We start from the raw sequence: 23,601 nt of genomic DNA on the forward strand, positions 1-23,601 counted from the left end.
TTAGTTCCACTTCCTGCATATCTCCCTGAGCCATAGGCGCCGATCTACATTTCTGCCAGTGGGTGCTCAGACGGGTGGTAAATCTGATGCTACTTTTCTGAGCATGCGCGGTTTTTGCTTGGTGGTGAGAAAGAATTTGCCATCAATCCCACGTGAGTGCTCGGCATTGTCCGTGGGGGCTCGGGCCCTGAAGCACCCATGGGATCGGCGCCTATGCCCTGAGCGCTCGTTCCCTCACCTGTCCCTGGTTGCAGTTGCCAATCAGACTGCTAATTTTGCCTGACTCCCCCTCCAGTCAGTGCTCGAGGATTATTTCTTTATCTTATATTACTAACTCAGTTTGCTGTGCTGCTTATGTTTTTGTGCACTTGCCTGCTGCACCTCCTTGCGACTTGTGAGAATTAAAAGACTCTTACCTGCACGTCGTCGTCCTGCATCTTGGGGTCACAAATACCGCAGCCATACGAGTCCGTGACACGACTGGCAAAATGTATCCAGTCTGATTTGGTGTCCAGTGTAAACGGAGCCAAAGTATTGCACATTAGTTTTCAGAAGCTTGACAGTAATATGAAGTGTTTTCTTCTTCTCTGAATACTGAAGACATCCACCTTCTACCGCTCGTCCCTCTTGGGGTCGCGGGGTGGCTGGAGCCTATTCCAACTGCACTCGGGCGGAAGGCAGGGTACACAGAGGACATTCACCACCTCATCACAAGGCCAATACAGACAGACAACATTCACACTCACATTCACACACTAGGGCCAATTTAGTGTTGCAATACGCTTAACCCCAATTTTATGTCTTTGGAGGTGGGAGGAAGCCGGAATACCCGGAGAGAAACCACACAGTCGTGGGAAAAACTAGCAAACTCCACAATGAAACTTATGACCTTTTCTCTGTGAGGCACGAGAGCTACCCACTGCTCCACCGTGCTTATTTTCAACTGATACGTATGCAACTGAGATAGGCTCCAGCACCCCCTGCAACTCCGAAAGGGACAAGCGGTAGAAAATGGATGGATGGATAAACTAATATAAACGGTTTTCTTTCAAATTAAATTATATTATTGACCACAAAACATAAGTGTTGCAATTTTTACAAAATCAAGCATGTTATAAGTTAATATTAAGCAAAAAGGTTGAGGGTCTATGACCTTACCTTACCTTATACCTTGCACACAAAACAGTGGTCACTACCGAAATACTCTGGGTTTACAAAGAGAAGAAAGTATATTTAGTTTTCAACTAAAATATTATGATACTGATTGGTTAAATGTATGTTCAATTTCATAAATCATTATTTCTGAGTCAATCTGATCAGTGTTATGCATTTTAAAAAGAAAGATAACCTGTCGATTTGAAATAATTTCATCTATTGAAGTAAGAAAATTTGTTTAAAAAAATTCATTTTTATGGATTCTATCATGAAAAACTACAATCATTTTTTTTTTTTAAACATATTTACATTTAGGGAAGTAAGCATGATATTAACAGAGTAACATGATATTTTATATTCATATTTGAATGCTATGATTTGGTCTTGACAAATGTTGGGAGAGGACAAACATTCACAAATATTCTGAAAATACAAGTTGACGGCTTTTTCTATAGAAATGTGTACTTTAGATATTGTACAATATATGTAGGGACAAAGTTTTGAGAATACAACTTACAAAATTTAAAAATATTTCTAACCTCACTTTGAATCAATTCGGTTGAATGGCCCAAATATGTGTACAAATTATATTATTTTTAATTGATATATAATTAATAATTACTATAATTGGATATTAAGGGTATGTGAAAGTTTGACTTCTACCTTGTTTACTTCCGTGACGACCTCCTTAACTATTTGTAATTAATCAGAAATATAAAGCAGCTAAAATGCGCCAAACATGGATATGTGTGGAGAGTGTTTTGCATTGTTCCCATCATGCTTTGTAATGGATTTAAATGTGTGTAATTACTGAATTTGTTATGGTGCATGGATGTTTTCATAATATCCACAAAGTTCAGTGAGCAGGTTGTGTTGTGCATGACCATGTTTGTTGACATTTTTTTTCGTTTGATTTTTTTTTTTTGCACCCTGACTATTGAAGGTTGTATAAGTAAATGTTGCACAAGGAATGCAATCTGACTGCGGGCAATATTACTAACTAAACACATAACATCAAACGGGCCAGATTGAAAATGTTGGTGGGCCGTCTTTGGCCCACAGGACGTATTTTGGACACCCCTGCTCCAAGTATTCATTATGTGCGTGTGTGTTTTCTTTACATCACAGCATGTAGATGATGCTACTAAACATTTATCATTATTACAGTCAGTCTAAACATTCTTCGATACTTAGCAAATACTCCAGCTTCCTCCCACCTCCAAAGACACGCACCTGGGGATAGGCTGATTGGCAACACTAAATGGTCCCCAGTGTGTGAATGTGAGTGTGAATGTTGTCTGTCTATCTGTGTTGGCCCTGAAATCCCGAAAGGGATAAGTGGTAGAAAATGGATGGATGGATGGATAATTGGTCTAGATCTAGGTCTAGTACTGTGGTATGCCATCTAGTGGTACACCAAAGTTTCACCTGATTAAAGTACACAGTGTTTTATGTTCCTAAATTCAAACAGTGTTGCTGTTTAAATGCTACAGTGGCCAAAAATATTAAATGCAACCTATTCCTTGTTTTTAATGAATACTTGGGCCTACTAGGCTACTGTATTTTAATGTTGGTCATTGTGGTGGTACTTTTAGAGCCAAGTTTTTTCTGAGGTGGTACTAGATTATGTAAAATTGATGAATAAATTAATAAAACAAATTTAAATTTTTAAAATATAATTCACACTTGTATTAATTAGACCAGAAATTACATACATAAAAGTTAATTAGGTTGCACCTAAAAAGTTATCATAAGGTGTGCATCTCTCCAATATGAGACGACTCTATGCGTAGATATACGGAGAACCATAATGTTTAAAAACAATACATTTTAAATTGTAACAATTCTGTACAGTGGGATTTGATGCAAATACAGTTCTTTGTATAGGAAGACTTTTATTTCACATTACAAATTGGTCAGTTCTATAAAGGTGGCACGGTTTATCTTCAAAAGAATATACTTTACAAATGACCAGGGTTACACTTATGGAGCATTTTGGAAAGCCCTTCTAACAATGGACCAAAGAATTTCGAAGTCCTCTTCAGTCTCCTGGAAAAGGAAAACACTTATTATTATTACTGTATTACATTACTTCATACAACTCCTGTGCTGTTGTTGTTTTGTATTACTATTGTATTGTTTTTCAAACAATATTTCTGATCTAAAAGTCAGTTTTTATAATGAAAAGGCATTTTACCTGTTAAAATTGTGCTGTTCAGGAGGGTCAAGCAAATAATAAATTCCAATTCATTTCAATGGGCTGTTTTAAGATACCAGTATTCTGAGTCACAAGGTTAGTCGTGGAATGCAATGTGCTCGTAGGTTGAGGTACCACTGTACATCCAAATGTTGCATCAGCCACGATCATTTTAACAGATCCTTCTCATGCAATTGACTATTTTATGTTACTGCGCATGTGAAAACTGTATTCAGGAAAACGTAATGTAATTTGTTTTAATAACACCTGGTTAAAATATTTCAGTGTGGGTATAAATACTTTTAGAACCTGTTCAACAATACAGTGATAAATAAAGATAAATGTGATGTTGGTCACAATAACCGTGAAATGAAATGTTTCATATTGTTACATCCCTAATACACACACGCACACACACTCACACAGATAGAAGGCGGCGGAAAGCGCTGCAGGCATTGAGCGGACAGAGCTTCTAGCAGTGTCCCCAAACTACGTCCCTCGGCCAGATCTGGCCCGCCAGCATCCTCAATCTGGCCCGCCAGCATCCTCAATCTGGCCCGCGGGACATCCCAAGTTAAAAGAAAATAGATAAATAAATATTATTTATTTATATAAACCTCACCGAGAGATCCGACCAGCTACTTTACTATCGGGCACTTATGGTCCAGTTTTGCACACATTTCCATTAACTTAATAAATGTGGGAATGGATTTAAGTGTTTCTTATTCCAAATGAATTGGGGGTTTTTAAGTGGCAAGTGATTATTTAGTGGAACGAAAATAAATCTAAAACTGCTCAATATACGTGAATTAAAAATGCATCAATAATAAATGTTTAATCAAATCGTAGCTCCTGATTCGTAATCGTGAGGTAAGGTGCCTAAAGATTCCCACCTCTTATATACTGTGTGTGTATATATATATATATATATATATATATATATATATATATATATATATATATATATATATATATATACACACACACTACCGTTCAAAAGTTTGGGGTCACGTTGAAATGTCCTTATTTTTGAAGGAAAAGCACTGTACTTTTCAATGAAGATAACTTTAAACTAGTCTTAACTTTAAAGAAATACACTCTATACATTGCTAATGTGGTAAATGACTATTCTAGCTGCAAATGTCTGGTTTTTGGTGCAATATCTACATAGGTGTATAGAGGCCCATTTCCAGAAACTATCACTCCAGTGTTCTAATGGTACAATGTGTTTGCTCATTGGCTCAGAAGGCTAATTGATGATTAGAAAAGCCTTGTGCAATCATGTTCACACATCTGAAAACAGTTTAGCTCGTTACAGAAGCTACAAAACTGACCTTCCTTTGAGCAGATTGAGTTTCTGGAGCATCACATTTGTGGGGTCAATTAAACGCTCAAAATGGCCAGAAAAAGAGAACTTTCATCTGAAACTCGACAGTCTATTCTTGTTCTTAGAAATGAAGGCTATTCCACAAAATTGTTTGGGTGACCCCAAACTTTTGAACGGTAGTGTATATATATATATATATATATATATATATATATATATATATATATATATATATATATATATATATTAACCTGTCCTCAGGCAAATCATATTGTTGATGTGGATGCCCATTCATGCCATACAGATTTACTTTACAAAAGAGAAGTGCAGGATACTTCTCTTGTTGCCCTATTTACATGTTTAGATATAATTAGTGTTTGGCGCAGCCAGACTGGATCAGGATGGGATACAAAGTTGAAAAAAAGGCCCGAGGAAATGACAAAACAAACAAAAAAAACATATACATACCATTGTGGCTCCCGAGTCAAAAGTTTTGGGGACCCCTGGTGTAGCAAATAGATTAAACTTTTGCTCTTCAATGTTTTACAGGCCAAGGACCTCTGATGGAGACATGAAGCAGGGGATCCTAAAGGTACCTTGCTATTGTGCAATAGTAAGATATTCAAATACAAACAAACATTTCACAACACCCCGAGAATACCTTCACTGACGCCCTAAAGCAGTGGTTCTCAACCTTTTTTCAGTGATGTACCCCCTGTGAAAATGTTTTTAATTCAAGTACCCCCTAATCAGAGCAAAGCATTTTTGGTTGAAAAAAAGAGATAAAGAAGTCAAATACAGCACTATGTCATCAGTTTCTGATTTATTAAATTGTATAACAGTGCAAAATATTGCTCATTTGTAGTGGTCTTTCTTGAACTATTTGGAAAAAAAAGATATAAAAATAACTAAAAACTTGATGAAAAATAAACAAATGATTCAATTATAAATAAAGATTTCTACACATAGAAGTAATCATCAACTTAAAGGGCCCTCTTTGGGGATTGTAATAGAGATCCATCTGGATTCATGAACTTAATTCTAAACATTTCTTCACAAAAAAATAAATCTTTAACATCAATATTTATGGAACATGTCCACAAAAAATCTAGCTGTCAACATTGAATATTGCATTGTTGCATTTCTTTTCACAGTTCTTTTTGACAGACATTTTAGTGAGGGTCAAACCATCATGGCATGGGGGAAACTCTGGGTTTATGGTAATGAATGGAATAGCCTACTTGATTTGATGTTCAGCTTATGAACTTACATTCATATTTTGTTGAAGTATTATTCAATAAATATATTTATAAAGGATTTTTGAATTGTTGCTATTTTTAGAATATTTAAAAAAAATCTAACGTACCCCTTGGCATACCTTCAAGTACCCCCAGGAGTACGCTTAACCTCATTTGAGAACCACTGCCCTAAAGGTTGCAGACACCCTGTTGAAGACCTCTCGAGTAAACCAATTCAAAATTGTGTAATCGGGGCATCGGACAGTTCATTCACGCTTGGATCGATCTTTCATATTAAAACCAAATTCCAATTCATATTGGTCATTTTTTACACTCCTAACAACCATCCTGTCAAATTCATTGATTCTTGCATTGATCAGAAAAAAGAAAAACTACTTTTTGTTATGTTTTAATATCCACAAATATGTCATTTTTTAAAACACAAAACACAAAGTAAGAATGTATATAAAAAAAACATTTGTATCATATTCATAATACAAAACATAATACAAGCATCCAATAGCAGGAAATTCTTGTATTGGTCAGGATTAGATCAGCTACTTACTTCCTGTCAAGTAAGACATTTAAACAATGTATAAATCTATACATAAACATGGGTATTTCTGTACAAAGTTGTACAAACATCTCATTAACTGATTCCTGGATTGATCATGAACAGACTAAGTACTTCCTGTAGGCATTGAATTCCCACAAATAAGACTTTGCTCCCTCAAACAATCCTGAAATACAGTGCATAAACGTGTACATTAATCTATGAATAACATAAAACCCTCCAATCAAAGAAATTGCCTCCTGAGTTAATCAGAAACCCAACAGCTATTTCCTGTTATTTTTACTGTTTACTGATTGTTGCTGGTCGATGTCTGTGGCTCTGTTGGTTGCAGCACTGCCCAGGGATCCTCCAACATGGACGGACTGAAGTACTTCTCTATCGAGTCAAAAGACTGATCCTGATAAAGAGAAATACAATAAATTGTCTATATTTTACTTACAGATTAATTCCAGTAATACCTATAAAACACCACTAGGCTCCCTTTATATTATGTATCAGGTATATTCAAAGAGTGACTAGCTTTAGTTTTATTTTTTAATGGCTTAACTTATCCCTATAGTCATATTACAGTAAAGAATGTTTAAATTTTAAGTAAAACACTGCATGTGCAGTTAATAAATATTTAATCATGACTACAGTTTGGGCCTTGAGCAAATAATGGCCGATACCTCGCACTATTTCCTTTGGGAAGAATGGTTTTGAATTTGGAAGACAACCAGCATCTTGGCTCATTGTATGTGTATGTTGTTGTTTTAGGTAAATACTGTACTAGGGCTGCACAATTAATGGACATCAAGACGAAATCGAGGTTTTAATTGTTGCAATAACCTAATCGCAAGAGGCTGAGGTTTTTTTTTGTCCGCCATCACTGGCATTTGAGTAGGGTTGGGTATCGAGTATCGATTGGAACCGGGACTAACTTTCCGATTCTCCCGGAATCGTTCAAAAGTTTAAATTTCGATTCCTAGTTTCAATACGCAGTCCGCCGACCGGAAAAAAAGAATAAGTCCGCCGACCTGAAGAAAAAGCCGCTGAACACCAACGAAGAAACGCCCACCGCCGGAAGTGTTAGCATAGCCGAGCCTATGTAGCCGAGCGAGTCGGTCAAGCATGGATAGCGGGCGTCGGCGGTTGAAAGTGTGGCTTTATTTTACTAAAAAAAATGAAATATCGACAAAATGTAACACGTGCGACAGGACTGTTTTGTGCTTAGGAGGGTGCACGTCGAACATGATGAAGCACCTCCGAGTTCATGGAGTACAAATAAATGCGTGTCCCGTCTTCGACGCGCTGCGCCGACCGTCGTCCTCTGCCTCTTCCTCCGACGCCCAGCCTGGCACCTCGGTGACTGCACTGCAGTCCAAATCCGTAAGTAAAACAATATATATGCAATAAATAATGTGTTTTGCGCCAACGTTGAGGCAGCTAACAAATTAGCCCGCATATTTCTTCATAGACAATTTACAACCTGCTAGCCAGGCTCCGCGATGTGCTTAGCATACTCCGTTCACCGTAGCGGCAATGGGGAAGATGTCGGTGCCACAGACGGAAGAGTGCCACAGAAAGGTCACTGCACACAGTCAAAAGACTGCATCCCTTTTCAGAGGTGGAATCTCCAACATTTAGGTTAGTTAAGCAATAACGTTAGAGCTAAGCTAATTGATACTGGGCTAAACAGTAACAGCAACATTACATGTTTGTTTATGTTTGCAGGGATATGGTGAAAACTCTCAACCCAAAATACATACCACCTTCCAGGGACTACCTGTCAAACACATTGATCCCGGCATGGTACAAGAAGAATCGGAACCGAGAATCGTCAGGAATCGGAATCGAAACAAAGAATCGGAATCGTTCGAATTCAAACGATACCCAACCCTACATTTGAGTGACAGACATGTTCGAGAATTGTTGAGCCTCACATTTCTTCGTCTCTCGCTTCAGAGAGAAGAGGCTCTGTGCATCACTCCCAGCACCTGAGCGCGTTAGTTTAACAATAGAAGTAACTGTCTCGGTGGACAGAGAGCAATACACAGGAAGCACGTACAGAGAGCCTCGCGACTCGCTATTGAGAAGTTTCGCAAAGTAACAAAAATTAGGAGGAAAGAAATATGATTATAAAGCAAAATGTCCCGTTGTGGGAATATTTTTTGCTTCAAATCGGATGGGCAGTACAAGCCCATCAACACGGACGAATGAGCGTGAATGCAGTGATCGCCACAAACAAAACGGCAGACATTATTTTTCAAACAGTGGAAAAAAAGCACTGTTCAATATTCCTTTGGGGTAGATAACTAAAGTTATTTACCTTCCAATTAAAGTATAATGGTAAACTGTTACATGTCTGTTTTTTGTGTGTGCCTCCTGCTGGTGAAGTCCGTCCCCTGTTGTATTTTCTATTTTAAGTTGCCATGGAGCACGGTGGAACATGGGTTAGTGCATGTGCCTCACAATACGAAGGTCCTGAGTAGTCCTAGGTTCGATCCTGTGCTCGGGATCTTTCTGTGTGGAGTTTGCATGTTCTCCCCGTGACTGCGTGGGTTCCCTCTGGGTACTCCGGCTTCCTCCCACCTCCAAAGACATGCACCTGGGGATAAGTTGATTGGCAACACTAAATTGGCCCTAGTGTGTGAATGTGAGTGTGAATGTTGTCTGTCTATCTGCGTTGGCCCTGCGATGAGGTGGCAACTTGTCCAAGGTGTACCCCGCCTTCCGCCCGATGAAAGCAGGAGTGACTGAACACAACTGTTTGCATTCATCTTCACCCTATTTTGTCTGATCAGACACGTTTGTGGGATCTTTCTATGGTGTTTCTACCACATTGTGTCTTTGCCAGTTGTACTCCAGCTCCAAGCTCCTATTTGCTACTATACCGCTAAGTATTCTCCTGCTTGGCTGTTTAGTTAGTTTTGTTTATATTTAGTGCTTAGTCTTTCGGTCTTCTCCTGAAGACCACAATTTGTGGGGTTTTTCTCAGTTTGGTTTTTACAATTTGTTGTCCCACTGGCTGCCTTCCGCAAGTGACATTGTGTTTTACTATCCCTCCTTTTCCTTTTTCCTCATTTGCTAGCGTTTAGATTTTTACAGTAATGACAAATAAAAGTGTATATCTTTCTAAGAAATTACATAAACTAAACATGAATAAAGATAATGCTGTCTCTGCATTTTTTTTTAAAGCACTTAAAAATCATTAACATTTCAAAACATTCTTAAACACAAACAAAGAATGTGCTAGTTCTATAAGATCGTAGGGGCGTAGTCGGTCTTTGCTAAATGGGTTATACTTGTATAGCGCTTTTCTACCTTTAAGGCACTTTGACACTATTTTCGCACACACATTCATGCACTGATGGCAGGAGCTGCCATGCAAGACTTCAGCCATCAGGAGCAAGGGTGACGGACGTGACCAGGGTGGTAGAAGCTGGGGGTCGAACCAGGAACCCGTACCACTATACTAACCGTGCCACGCCTTTGGCGGTATCCACAAGCTGGTAGAGTAGTATGTTTGTCCATCTTTGGATGTTATCCCTCCAAGTTATTCTGGGCCATACTCGTTTTCACTTTCCTTCCACAAACACTTGAAGAATAATTAGCGCAATACTTGCTGTTGATCTTGTAATGTGGCTAAACCAGGAAAGTTTGCGGTTTTCCAAGATTTGAAAAATATGTCTGTGGACTCCAATAGCAGGAGTTATTTCATTGAGTTTAAGATTTTAGTCCTGACATTCCGTGCGTTGCATGGTGGGGCCCCTCAGTACATCACTGACTTGCTATGCCCCTACTCTACAGGGCGCAGCCTCCGGTCTTCAGGCCAGGGTCTTCTAAAGACCCCAAAAACTCGTTTTAAAACCCGTGGAGACCTGGCATTCCAGGCTATAGCTCCCAGACTCTGGAACAACTTGCACCAGTCCCTCTGTGATCTTGACTGTGTTGAAACTTTTGAAAACTTCTCTTTTTAGTAAAGTTTTAGTTAATGTACCTTTAAACTATCATTTTTAATCCATTGTGTATCCTTTTTATGATGTTTCCCTTGTTGTGTTAATTGTTTTACTTCACCTATGTTTCGTACAGCGCTTTGTGATTATATCTGTGAAAAGCGCTTTATAAATAAAATGTACTTACTTACTTACCATGAATTGATTAATGTGGACCCCGACTTAAACAAGTTGAAAAACTTATTCGGGTGTTACCATTTAGTGGTCAATCGTACAGAATATGTACTGTGCTGTATAGCTCGGTTGGTAGAGCGGCCGTGCCAGCAACTTGAGGGTTCCAGGTTCGATCCCCGCTTCCGCCATCCTAGTCACTGCCGTTGTGTCCTTGGGCCAGACACTTTACCCACCTGCTCCCAGTGCCACCCACACTGGTTTAAATGTAACTTAGATATTGGGTTTCACTATGTAAGGCGCTTTGAGTCACTAGAGAAAAGCGCTATATAATATAATTCACTTCACTGTACTGTGCAATCTACTAATAAAAGTTTCAATCAATCAATCAAACTTACTTATTCACGATTTGAAAAAATATGTCTGTAGACTCCAATAGCAGAATTTCAGTTCATTTTAATGGGAGGAAGATTGATTTCAGATAGGCTACGAGTGTGTAGTTTGTTACGAACTATAATAAATTGATTGATTGAAACTTGTATTAGTAGATTGCACAGTACAGTACATATTCCATACAATTAACCACTAAATGGTAACACCCGAATAAGTTTTTCAACTTGTTTAAGTCGGGGTCCACGTTAATCAATTCTTGGTAAAGCATAAAGCATAGCACACATTAAGCTCGTGAATTGAGGAACCACTGTAACTTAAATCATTAGATTATGTTTAAAAAAAAAAGCTTATTACTAGTATTTAAACTATTTGGTGATTGGACTGAAACAGAAAAGTCACTCTTGTCTCAAATGGGTGAGGGCGGACCTACGTCACTTCCGCCTACCAATCCCCTAGCAACCGGGAATTCGTTGAAAACAAACCAGCTCACAGCGAACACAGCATTGACAGAAAAAGCATTTAACGAGCGTTGTGGCTTGGAAGTCGGCGTTAAATCCTTCATTTACGCATTTTTACTTATTCGCATATCGTGTGAAAAAACGAAAATGTATTATTTGCGTCAGACTCGTCTCAGTGAACTTTAAAGCTTCTCAGGCTTAGCTTAGCTTGCTAGTTAGCTTAGCCTGCGCGCTACTAAGAAAGAGACGCGGAAGTTATCTGCAACAAGATCAAGTGTTAGTGTATAAAATATTGAGAGATTTGAGGGCTACATGTATTGAATGGCAACATGACAATTATAGGGTTTATTGGTTTTTAAAAACCCAACTGTTAAGTGCAAATTTAAACGAAACCGGTTTTCGAAAATAGCTAGCTAGGCTATAGACTATATAGTATATTACTTACTTAACTTAATCCTCTTCTTCCCGGATGGGAAATAAGGCTTCGACGACTCGACGCCATTCATCTCGCTGCTGTGCTCGTGTCTGTGCCTCGCCCCATGTAAGCTTCATCTCTTTCAGCTCCCCTTCAACTGTTCTTCGCCAGGTGTTCTTTGGCCGCCCTGGCTTACGTTTTCCAGGTGGTGTCCATCTTAACGCTGCCTTTGGTATCCTCTCGTTGTCCGGTTTTCGAAAATAGCTAGCTAGGCTATAGACTATATAGTATATACCGCATGTTATTTTTGTACAACAACTTCAGCTGTCGAACGTTATAAGGTACAAATTCAACAAGTACAACATTAGCACGGACGTATAGCCAAGTTGTGGTTAAGAAGGTGGATTTTTGTTCCTTATATTTACCAGAAACGAAGTGATCCGAACACACGACCCGGGACTTTGGGGGACTCCAGTGAGAACCGTCCTCGTTTTCCCGGTGTAAAGCTGCGAGCCATTTGTCTCGTCTCTGTGGGCTTTTATCACGTTTTGGCGAACAAAATACAACCTTTGTTTTCCCTGTTTCCAGTTGTGGTTAGCACAACAAAAAACAAAAAAGTTTTTCGGCATTTTGGAGGCAGAATGACGGGTTTAACCAGCGTAGGTCGACAGGTTAAAGAGTAATGGCAACGGTTTGTTTTCAACGCCAGTCTGGTTGCTATGGCTCGAAGAACCCGTATGTAGCCCAGTTGCCCGGATGTCGGCCCTCACCCATAGTCAAACGTGTCAGCTGAGTAATGTTAGGCGCCATTTTCGTAATGTAACCGACCTGGTCCTTGGAAGACGATGGACTGAAGTTCAGAGGCCTCTCAAAGCGGTGTCCTCTTCTATGCGCCCTCTCTCCGCTGCCGAACCTCGCCGGAGACCCCCCAAAGCTCCGTCCTCTCCCGCCGGACCCTGTTTGAGGGCTCCCCCAGTGTCCACGGTTAAACCCGACCGGGGAACACATGGGAGAGGTGGGTGAGTAGGTTGGGTAGCCGCGGGAAGAACCCCCTCGATGCCCGGGGCCTCCGTAAGGGGAACGAGTCCAACACGAGGGCGGGGAAGGGAAGCGGTCATTCCACGGTTGTCTGGCAGGCAGTCGGTCCATATTCGCTATCAACTTGATTACCGGATAGAGACGGTCAAAACAGTAGTGAGGGGAAAACCGGAAGCGGACGTAGGGTTCTGGAATTAATGTAACAGCGCCACTCAGTGGTCACTCCATTCGCCCTACTTTATTAAACCGTAGTAACATGTTGTATTTAGCTAAATCATTACAAATGATACCCTAGGCCAGAGTTAATTTTTAACGTTTACATTTTACATGAAAAACTATATGTATGATTTATCATACATAATCTATTTACGAATCTTAATGTAATTGTATTTCTTTTTGTATCTATATGGTCATTTCTGTAATTATTTTGTATTATTTATTGCATTTATGATTTATTATTACTATTTACTTACGTTTGTTTTTTTTCCTTTAGAAATTGGTAATGACACAGCCAGTTATGGGTAAATAGGATTTAGTGTAATGTATTTTTCTATTTGTTATTTTTTTGTATTTCTTAATTTCTGCAACTTTTTGTTTTATATTTATTTAATTGTATTCTTTATTTATTAACACTTTAAAAAAAAAAAAATCATAAGTCATTGGTATTCATTCTCAATTTTGTTTTCTCTCTTTGGAAAATGGTAACAAACAGCAAGTTATGGATTAGTAGTAGGATTAAATGCAATTTATTTTCCTATTACCGTTAATTTATGTAGTTCTTTTGGTATATATTTTCTTTTCCATAATGTTTTTTTTTCTACGAATGATTTATTGCTATCTACTTTATACACAAGCATTTTATTTAATTATTGATTTTTTTTATAAGACATTGGTATTCATTCTCAATTGTTAAATAGTACAAATTAAACACAGTAAGTCATGGATAAGTAGTAGAATTAAATACACTTCAGGTTCTTCACAGTTTTTTTCAAACATGATACAATGAACGAGGGTAAACATGTGCAAACAAAGTTAAATAAACCACAATCATAACCAAAACTTAAAATATTAGTTCATTTCGAAATTGTGTGGGAGTTATAAGAGATGGTTTCAAAGCGGACTGCTAATATGGTCAAACGATTGAGAAAGGATTAATTTTTTTTTTTTAAGTTATTTACGGTAATCACTAAATAAAATCAAAACACTTTGTATTTATTCAAGTCATTGTACTCGATTGTGCAACACAAGAAACAAAAACAGTGTGAGCCCACTAGTTTATATTGCCATCTTTTATTGCACTTTGTAAGAAGATGCTGTACAGCAGCTGTGCAGACATGTTACTGGTCAGTGTGATGCAACAACCCAAACAGGACTGGTGCACATCTGGATACAGTCACAATTAGTATATAGCAAAATAAAATACAGAAAAATAAAAGTCCCATGATCTGATCAAAACAGCTATGACAAAGTATGACAAGTATCTACAAAGTTAGATGAGGGAAACACACTAGCTGTTGACAATAATAATAACTGTGACAAATTAATAGTAATCTGTGTTTTACACAGTGGAGACATAACTATGAGAATGAGTCTTCTCCAAATGTAGAGTTTTCTACATTGTATACAAAACACACAACGTTGTCTTTCTCTCTCGCATGCAATAAGCTAAACTGATATTCTTTTTATTCTCTTAGTGCTGCGTCACTCAAAAAGTATCTGATGCTCTTTTTCTCTTACAGTTACAAGGAGAAGGCATCACAAGAAGTAGGTAAACAGTCTTCTCCCTCAGTGGCTGTCATGGCAACATCATAAACAACATTAAACCCACGCACAATTATCATCGTCACACGCTCTCTCACTCACACACATACATACACATTTAATGACATGGTGCAGTTCCTAAAACGTTAAACCACACCACTGATACTGTACAATACAGTGACACATCAAAAATATACAGCATGATTTAGAAGATCCTGTTTCCACAAGGTCAGTAGAAAATTCAAGCCCAGTGTGGCTTTAAGAGTTCTTGGAGAAGTGGTAACAAATTAATATTCCTGTTCATTTTCCAAGCACATGAACACCTTTTTGTGTTTGTATGAACAAAGTCTTGAACCAGAATAATGGCTGCTAACATTTTCCCATCTTGGCAATCAGCTCGTCGCAGATCTTTGTTAGCTCCTCAATCTCTTTGTTCTGGAAAAAGTGGAAAACTTTAAATAATGGATAACCACCACAACACAGGACCTCAGATGCTCAACCTGAAGCGTGAGCTTCACTACTTTTACAAGCAGACACACATATTGTACATAACCATAAAAAGCATCTAAAGAATAATAGTAATAGTAATACATCTAAATGTCAGGACTGGGTCTATGGCGTGGTTTGTTCTCCCAGAAGGCAATGAAAAATTGGCGCGTGCAAGACGTGAATTTAAATACATTTTTAATTCTAACTCAAAAAAAGTACAAACAAAAGGCGCTCACAGCGGAGGTAAAAAACTTGACTAGACAAAACAAAAGGCGCGCACAATGGCGGAGAACTATGAACATTAAACAAACAAAAACTTACGTGACAAGAGATGAAACAAGAACTAACGTGACAAGGAACTGTGGACATGGCATGAATGGGTGATGTCGCCAGGACGAACAACAGAAACAGAAAAGCCTATATAGGGACATGAAAAGTGAAAACAGGTGCGTGACTAACTGTGAACAGGTGCATGACATGACTGTGAAAACGTGAGACAGGTGTGTGTGAGTCCAAACGTGGAACAGGTGAAACTAATGGTTGCTATGGTGACAAACAAAACCAGGAAGTGAAACCAGGAACTAAGGAAGTGTCCAAAAAACAAAACAGCACATGGCCAAACAAAAACATGAACACAGACATGACAGAACCCCCCCCTTACGGACAGATCCCAGATGTCCAAAAACAAAAAACAGGATCAAGAGTCATGGGAGGGGGGGAGGGGGACATGGCGGTGGGTCGCCAGACCAGGTGTCCCCGAATCCACCGGGGCAGAGTCAGGTGGCGGCGGCGGGTAGACCGCCGCTGAACCTGACGAGGTGGGCGACCTGGGAATGGCCACATTCGTGGCAGACGAGGAGGTCGGCGCACCTGGCGTGGCGGACGCCCATGGAAAGGCCACATCCTTGGCCGACGAGGAGGTGGGCGCGTTGTCGTGGCAGGCGGCGAAGCTTGGCGTGGTGCGTCAGGCGGCGAAGCTTGGCGTGGTGCGTCAGGCGGCGAAGCTTGGCGTGGCGGGTCTTGACGAGGGTCTTGGTCTTGGCATGGGTCTTGGTCTTGGTCTTGGCGAGGGTCTGGGTCTTGGTCTTGGACTTGGTCTTGGCGTGGTTGGTCTTGGTCTTGGACTTGGCGTGGTTGGTCTTGGTCTTGGACTCGGCGTGGTTGGTCTTGGTCTTGGCGTAGTTGGTCTTGGACTTGGTCTTGGTGTGGCTGTGCTTGGACTTGGTCTTGGTTTGGGTCACTTGGCGGGTCTTGGTCTTGGTCACTTGGCGGGTCTTGGTCTTGGTCACTTGGCGGGTCTTGGTCTTGGTCACTTGGCGGTTCTTGGTCTTGGCTTTGGTCTTGGCGTGGGTCAGCCACGGGCGGCGCTTGGCGGCGTGGGGCAGCCACGGGCGGCGCTTGGCGGCGTGGGGCAGCCACGGGCGGCGCTTGGCGGCGTGGGGCAGCCACGGGCGGCGCTTGGCGGCGTGGGGCAGCCACGGGCGGCGCTTGGCGGCGTGGGGCAGCCACGGGCGGCGCTTGGCGGCGTGGGGCAGCCACGGGCGGCGCTTGGCGGCGTGGGGCAGCCACGGGCGGCGCTTGGCGGCGTGGGGCAGCCACGGGCGGCGCTTGGCGTCGTGGGGCAGCCACTGGCGGCGCTTGGCGTCGTGGGGCAGCCACGGGCGGCGCTTGGCGGCGTGGGGCAGCCACGGGCGGCGCTTGGCGTCGTGGGGCAGCCACTGGCGGCGCTTGGCGTCGTGGGGCAGCCACTGGCGGCGCTTGGCGTGGAGCAGGTACTGGCGGCGCTTGGCGTGGAGCAGGTACTGGCGGCGCTTGGCGTGGAGCAGGTACTGGCGGCGCTTGGCGTGGAGCAGGTACTGGTGGCGCTTGGCGTGGAGCAGGTACTGGTGGCGCTTGGCGTGGAGCAGGTACTGGTGGCGCTTGGCGTGGAGCAGGTACTGGTGGCGCTTGGCGTGGAGCAGGTACTGGTGGCGCTTGGCGTGGAGCTGGGCGTGGAGCAGGTGGATCTTGGCATGGTCGAAAAACTGGTGGTGGGGGTCGTGCTGGTGGCTGTGGCTTGGTAGGTCGAAAGACAGGTGGTGGGGGTCGTGCTGGAGGCTGTGTCTTGGCGTGACGAAAGACTGGTGGTGGGGGTCGTGCTGGTGGCTGTGGCTTGGCAGGTCGAAAGACAGGTGGTGGGGGTCGTGCTGGAGGCTGTGGCTTGGCGTGACGAAAGACTGGTGGTGGGGGTCGTGCTGGTGGCTGTGGCTTGGCAGGTCGAAAGACAGGTGGTGGGGGTCGTGCTGGAGGCTGTGGCTTGGCGTGACGAAAGACTGGTGGTGGGGGTCGTGCTGGCTGCAGCTCGTTTCCGCCCGGAGGGGGAGGAGCTTGCGGGAACGATGCGTCCTTTCCACTGCTTGTGGAAGCCCTCCCTGACGTCCTTCGTCGGGAGCGGCGCTTCCGGGACTGCGGTGACGCAGCGCCATCCTCGGACCAAATGGAGTCTCTGTACTCCACGGAGGAGTAGCGCAGCGTTTCCTTCTCCATGGCGTGGAGGACCTCCCACGCTGCCTCGTCCAAAACGCCCAATTTTCTTGCGGGAGAACTTTTATGCTGGCGACATACTGTCAGGACTGGGTCTATGGCGTGGTTTGTTCTCCCAGAAGGCAATGAAAAATTGGCGCGTGCAAGACGTGAATTTAAATACATTTTTAATTCTAACTCAAAAAAAGTACAAACAAAAGGCGCTCACAGCGGAGGTAAAAAACTTGACTAGACAAAACAAAAGGCGCGCACAATGGCGGAGAACTATGAACATTAAACAAACAAAAACTTACGTGACAAGAGATGAAACAAGAACTAACGTGACAAGGAACTGTGGACATGGCATGAATGGGTGATGTCGCCAGGACGAACAACAGAAACAGAAAAGCCTATATAGGGACATGAAAAGTGAAAACAGGTGCGTGACTAACTGTGAACAGGTGCATGACATGACTGTGAAAACGTGAGACAGGTGTGTGTGAGTCCAAACGTGGAACAGGTGAAACTAATGGTTGCTATGGTGACAAACAAAACCAGGAAGTGAAACCAGGAACTAAGGAAGTGTCCAAAAAACAAAACAGCACATGGCCAAACAAAAACATGAACACAGACATGACACTAAACTGGAAACTAAAGGCCTGATTTACTAAAGGTTTGCAATTACCAAAAGGCGTGCAATGATAGCATACGCAAAGCTGATCAACTAAACGTGTGCAAGTGGATTGCGTCTGGAAGGCAGCACTAAGTAACTTTTCAACCTTTATAAAATAGTTTCATAACTTTTGGGATGATACTTGGATGATACAACTAGTTGAATGACACCTCGGTCATGGCCTGTATCGCTTTTAATGGCACTCAGCGACATTGAGGAGGGTGGCAGGAAGCCTACCACACAAAAAACTAGAAATGTTCTGACTTGCTTTACGGCATACTTCACTACCCCTCTCCCCATTGGTTAAAGACAGAAGTTGATGCGAACCCCTGCGTGCCGCTTGAAGGCGAAAAAAAGAAGACGCCTACGTACAATTACTGCTATCATGGCGGAATCTCCAAAACAACCAAAGAAACAAAAAGTTTTTTCCGAGTAGACAAAAAAAAAAAGGATAAAAGGACAGTCAGGATCCACATTGCCCCGGCTTTCACTGGCTGGCGTGAGCTCAAAGACCAATGCTGCCTTGGCTGTGTTCCTGCTGGACTAGTAAGTGACTTTCAAAACTCAAATCAAAATGATAATGCTAATGTTAGCTATTGGAAATTTGCGTGGTAGCAATAGCCACCAACGTGATAGTTTCACCATTACTTCCTTTGAAAAAAATCTCTTGCCGGTCTTTCTTTGCTCGGACCTGCATCTGCCCTGATACATTTTTGGTAGTAGCGTCATGTTTGTAGAGAATCCAAGATCATTTATTGATAGTGTCTAATATTTAACATCAGCAGAGAAAATTAGAGATATATTTGAGCCAAAATTACAGCTGACATCATGTCAGTATGACACTATATGCGCTTATAGTCATGGGAAAGGTGGTCTTCTTCTGGCAAAACACTACCGCTTTGGTCCAGTGGCACCGCCAAAATCAACCAAAACTGAAAGTTCTTAAGCGGGGCTTTAAGTGAGCAGAATAAGGCGTGCAATTCGTTTTGTGTCTCTTTCTTCATTAATATGCCAAATATAACACCCACAATCCTGGGAGGAGAAGATGCAAATATAACTATTTAGCACGCGCAATGTGATGTATCCACACTCACCGTTTTGCGAGCAATATTAAGCGTTTTATTTAGCACATGTCAGAAGGACGTGCAAACTGACAGTTCCACACACGGCTGCAAGATCAGTGCTCGCGCTGCACAGACAGACGATGGAGGGACAAGAATCCTCCATCATACGTGTGTGTATCTCAACATTTTTTTTTTCTTTTGGACAACCAGAAATTAAAATATTAGACGTATCGCCTCTTCAGCAATTTCCTTTTATAATTTTATAGCTGCTGAGTGATTTATGGGGATAATTAAAACAATTTCAATTGATGCGTTTGGCTGGCGTTATTTTTAATGTTGTTCGTTATTGTTTTTTTTGGAAATGATTACTCAAATATATCTCCAACATGAAAAGACGTCTTTAATTATGCTTTTCTTGCGTTTGAATCATTCTAAATCTGACCCACAGACTCGCGCACAGAATTAAGTGTTAGTGTGCACATGTTTCTGTTGTCTTGATTAGATTCAGAAGAAAAGGTGTTGCAGATTATAGGTGTGTGATACTGGTCCAACACATCACACACAAGTTAGAAGCACGATAACATGAATGTGCAGAAAATGATCGTCTCCGTGGTAAAAGCCCAGTATAGTGCATGCATAATCCTCACTTAAATAAGGCGGTCTGCACCACTTTTCAATTGCACACGCAGTGTTCGTAGAACACGCAACACGATCACTATTAGTACATACAAATTTTATTTTTTGCACACGCTGTCTAGCCGGTGGTATTTGGATCTTAGTAAATCAGGCCCTAAGAGTACAAATTTAAATACATAGACATTCAACATATATATATATATATATATATATATATATATATATATATATATATATATATATATATATATATATATATATATATATATATATATATATATATATATATATATATATATATATATATATATATATATATATATATATATATATATATATATATATAAATAACTCCACAATGCTACTTTAGAACCTCTTTAATTTGAATTGACTTACATTTTTAAATGATATATTCAGAATTATAAATATTGATTTGACTGATTATTTAAATGATTTGTGTTTTTACTATCTTGGGTGAAATGATTGATACAGCACTGAGCTGTGAGAGGGTCATTTTGAACACCCATGGCCAAATATGGTTTCTTTCCAGACAACTGACCTTCTGCTCCAAAGTGCGCTCTAAAGAGTCCACCTTCATCTGCTCCTTCCTCAGACTGGCCTGGTGGGCAGCCTGCTCCTGTTTGGACTTGGCCCTCACCTGAGCTATCTCTGCATTGGCCCTGAAATCAGAAAGTCATCTCTCTTAGACCAGACCAGAATGCCATTTGTTTACAACTGAATGGAATGCTTACGCGGGGGATTCCGACTATTTTGGACTGGTAGTAGTCGATCCACAGCGATCGTTCTGCCACACAATACCTCAATACTAACGAGGGGAATTTACACTTCAACGACTGTCGTTGGCTTTGACAGTAGGATTGCACGTTTGCATTAAAACAGTTGTTTTTCTCACTACGATAGGGCAAACCCATCCTTGCCCAGGCACACCCTCATGGTATTTGGAGAAAAAATATTTGGGGTTTTGGCACCAGCCACTGGACTAGATCTGACCAATCTAAGTCTATGACCACGAACCGATGAAGGCTACTCGGATGAGCGGCGAAACGTCTTCCAAGACAATCCCTGCAAATTATTCACGGTCTCGCAAATGTGTCCTATCCTTGCAACTACCCCGCACATTTTTCTAATCGTGATCATTTTTGCCAGTCAAATGTGACCCTAAGCAGCGCTCAAAACACATACAGTACAATAAATAATTAGCAACACACCCAAGTCCTCTCTTCCTTATTTGCATTAACAGAGATGTTGACATTTAATTATCATCTCTAATCGTCTCTCATTTACTAACAAAAATCACCGCTATAGATCACGCTCAATAATTCCCCTAGGTTCTAAACCAGGGGTGACAAACTCATTTTAGATCGGGGGCCAAATGGAGAAAAATCTACTCCCAAGTGGGCTGGACTGGTAAAAACACGGCACGATAACTTAAAAATAAAGACAACTCAAGATTGTCTTTGTTTTAAAATAAAACAAGCACATTCTGAAAATGTACAAATCATAATGTTGTTGTTGTTGTTGTTGTTGTTTCGGTTAATAGTATCTTTGTCGTTATTTATATTTTCTGAATAAATTATGTGATAATGTTCATCAGTCAACTCATTAGTGTTCATTTTCAATCTATCAAGAAAAAAAATTACATCAAAATCAAATTACAGTATGTTATTCATGTAGTTTGATCATTTTCCTCAACTGACAGATGTAGCATCATCTACAAAGATACAAGGAATTGCTAGTGCGACATCCAGTGGACACATTTAGAACAGCTGTTTCTTTCATTCAAAAAATTTCAGGTTAATATTTATACTTAGCAAACTCATCCCGCGGGCCGCATAAAAACTGTTTGCGGGCCTGATCCGGCCCTCGGGCCGTACGTTTGACACCCCGGTTGTAAACGAAAGCGGGGATAAACTAAGTCACACACAATGTGTTGGCTAATGATCAATAAGCACTTTTTAACTGTCAAATATACAAAGGGAATGTCTGCAACGTGTGGACAAAAAGGAAGCCTTAGATGGTGTTTCTTTTTTTAACACCATGATTTGACAATGGATTCCGAGTGTGTTTACTGCCATCTAGTGTCTTCTAATTGTAGGTCCAAGTTTGTTACGCTGCATGCAATTTAAAAAAACGAGTGAAACATCAATATTTGATTTCCAAATTTGTGTGTAAATAAAGCATATTTTCTTAGATCTAGTGAAGTCCTGTACCATTTAGGGTTAAGCATACTTAAAACATTGATAATAAATTCATAAATGTATAATCTGATACGTTATTGAAAAAGATGAGTCTCAAACCGTCGCAACTTTTTTAAAAAGCTGCAGAGAAATTAGGTATTTAGGGTGAATATAATTACAGAAATAGGCCGCAAAATCCTAAAAGAACTGAATGATTGGACTGCAAAATCCTAAAAGAACTGAATGGTATGACTAATTGTCAAATGTTGTTTACTTCTTTTTGTACTTGTGAGTCAGTTACAAGTATCGATATTCCTTATCAATACCGGTATTCATCAGTACTCTTATCGGTACTATATGTAATTGGTATAAATAAAGATGTGAAAAAATAAATTTTTATTAACCTTTTTTTAGCTTTATTGTTTTTATTATTATTGCGTCCTTATTTGTGAATATTCCAAGCTGATTATTAGATTGTAGGGCTGGGCAATTATGGCAAAAAAAAATACAAATCATCCGATCTCGGTTAATATCACAATTTTTTACATTGCTTTTAACCTGCCAGTTTAAAAGCATTTGTAGTACTAAAAACAAAATAAAGTAGGGATTAGTTCAACATTTTATTAACAGTTTAAGTAAATAAAACAAGTAAAGTAAATAGGAAAAAGCACAATAATATAACAATGCACCAATACATTTTAGTTTACATGATTTCAAGTAAAAGAAAGCACACAAGGATAAATCAGTTATGATTTCAACATGTGTGGTCCAACCATAATATTAGAAGCTGTCAAGTTGTCATGAACTTAGTAATGAAGATCTGTGGTCGCATCCACAATTTCCGAGCATTGGCAGTAGTAACACAGTGTTTTTCATACAGCTTTTGGATGACAAGTTGTCATCAAATTTACAAAAAAAACATCTCCCGAGACTTAGAAGTAATTTGGCAACTGTTTGGTTCGGTATTTGGAGTTAGGTGGCCGCGTGCCAAGGCGGCAGGGACAGATATGGCCTGAGAAGGATGCAGAGCTGCCAACTAGAGTGCTGGCTCCTGGCTGGCAAAGCTACATGGAGGTGTTTGTCAAGTAAACATGATTTCCTCTTTTCCTCTCAATGACAGCATCTCAGTCACATTACGCCAATTTCCGTGACTTTCCGCTTTTACATTCTGTTTTTAGCAGATATTGATTCCGTCCGCGATTCTATTGACGCGTAAATCTATGATTCCGTTGCCTTGTAACCGCAAGTGGGGCGTTAAAAGTTTGTCTATGATTTCCTGTTCCACTGCGTCTTTTGTTATGCTTTGCAGCGGCACCCGAATGAATATGACAGCGTGCCCATGTCATTATTTACAACGGTCAGCTGGATTAAAATAAT

General features: G+C 40.7%; 2 protein-coding genes across 11 annotated transcripts in view; both read right to left on the bottom strand.

Annotated features, from left to right (window-relative positions):
• Positions 1-6,360: 6,360 nt before the first annotated feature.
• Positions 6,361-13,087, bottom strand: mplkip (M-phase specific PLK1 interacting protein). Its single transcript, XM_062058447.1, has 2 exons — positions 12,692-13,087; positions 6,361-6,888 (listed from the first exon to the last, which is right to left on the bottom strand). Exons 1-2 carry the CDS (start codon positions 13,010-13,012, stop codon positions 6,778-6,780), a joined length of 432 nt encoding a protein of 143 aa, XP_061914431.1. The 5' UTR covers positions 13,013-13,087; the 3' UTR covers positions 6,361-6,777.
• Positions 13,088-14,172: 1,085 nt separating this feature from the next.
• Positions 14,173-23,601, bottom strand: part of tacc2 (transforming, acidic coiled-coil containing protein 2) — a 93,351-nt gene continuing 83,922 nt past the window's right edge. For all 10 annotated transcript variants that reach the window (XM_062058442.1, XM_062058441.1, XM_062058445.1 and 7 more), the window contains 2 exons: positions 20,586-20,706; positions 14,173-15,097 (listed from right to left, as the gene is read on the bottom strand). In XM_062058442.1, the coding sequence (XP_061914426.1) occupies positions 15,032-15,097; positions 20,586-20,706 (187 nt within the window). In that variant the 3' untranslated portion in view covers positions 14,173-15,031. The remainder of the gene's footprint in view (positions 15,098-20,585; positions 20,707-23,601) is intronic.

The sequence above is a fragment of the Entelurus aequoreus genome, linkage group LG09 (genome assembly GCF_033978785.1).
Source record: "Entelurus aequoreus isolate RoL-2023_Sb linkage group LG09, RoL_Eaeq_v1.1, whole genome shotgun sequence".
Classification (NCBI taxonomy): domain Eukaryota; kingdom Metazoa; phylum Chordata; class Actinopteri; order Syngnathiformes; family Syngnathidae; genus Entelurus; species Entelurus aequoreus.

Coding starts and splice junctions, on each gene's coding strand:
- mplkip (XM_062058447.1), bottom strand. CDS start 13,012: ATGGACCGACTGCCTGCCAGACAACCGTGGAATGACCGCTTCCCTTCC. Junction 6,889..12,691: donor CATCGTCTTCCAAGGACCAG/GTCGGTTACATT, acceptor TCTCTTTATCAG/GATCAGTCTTTTGACTCGAT.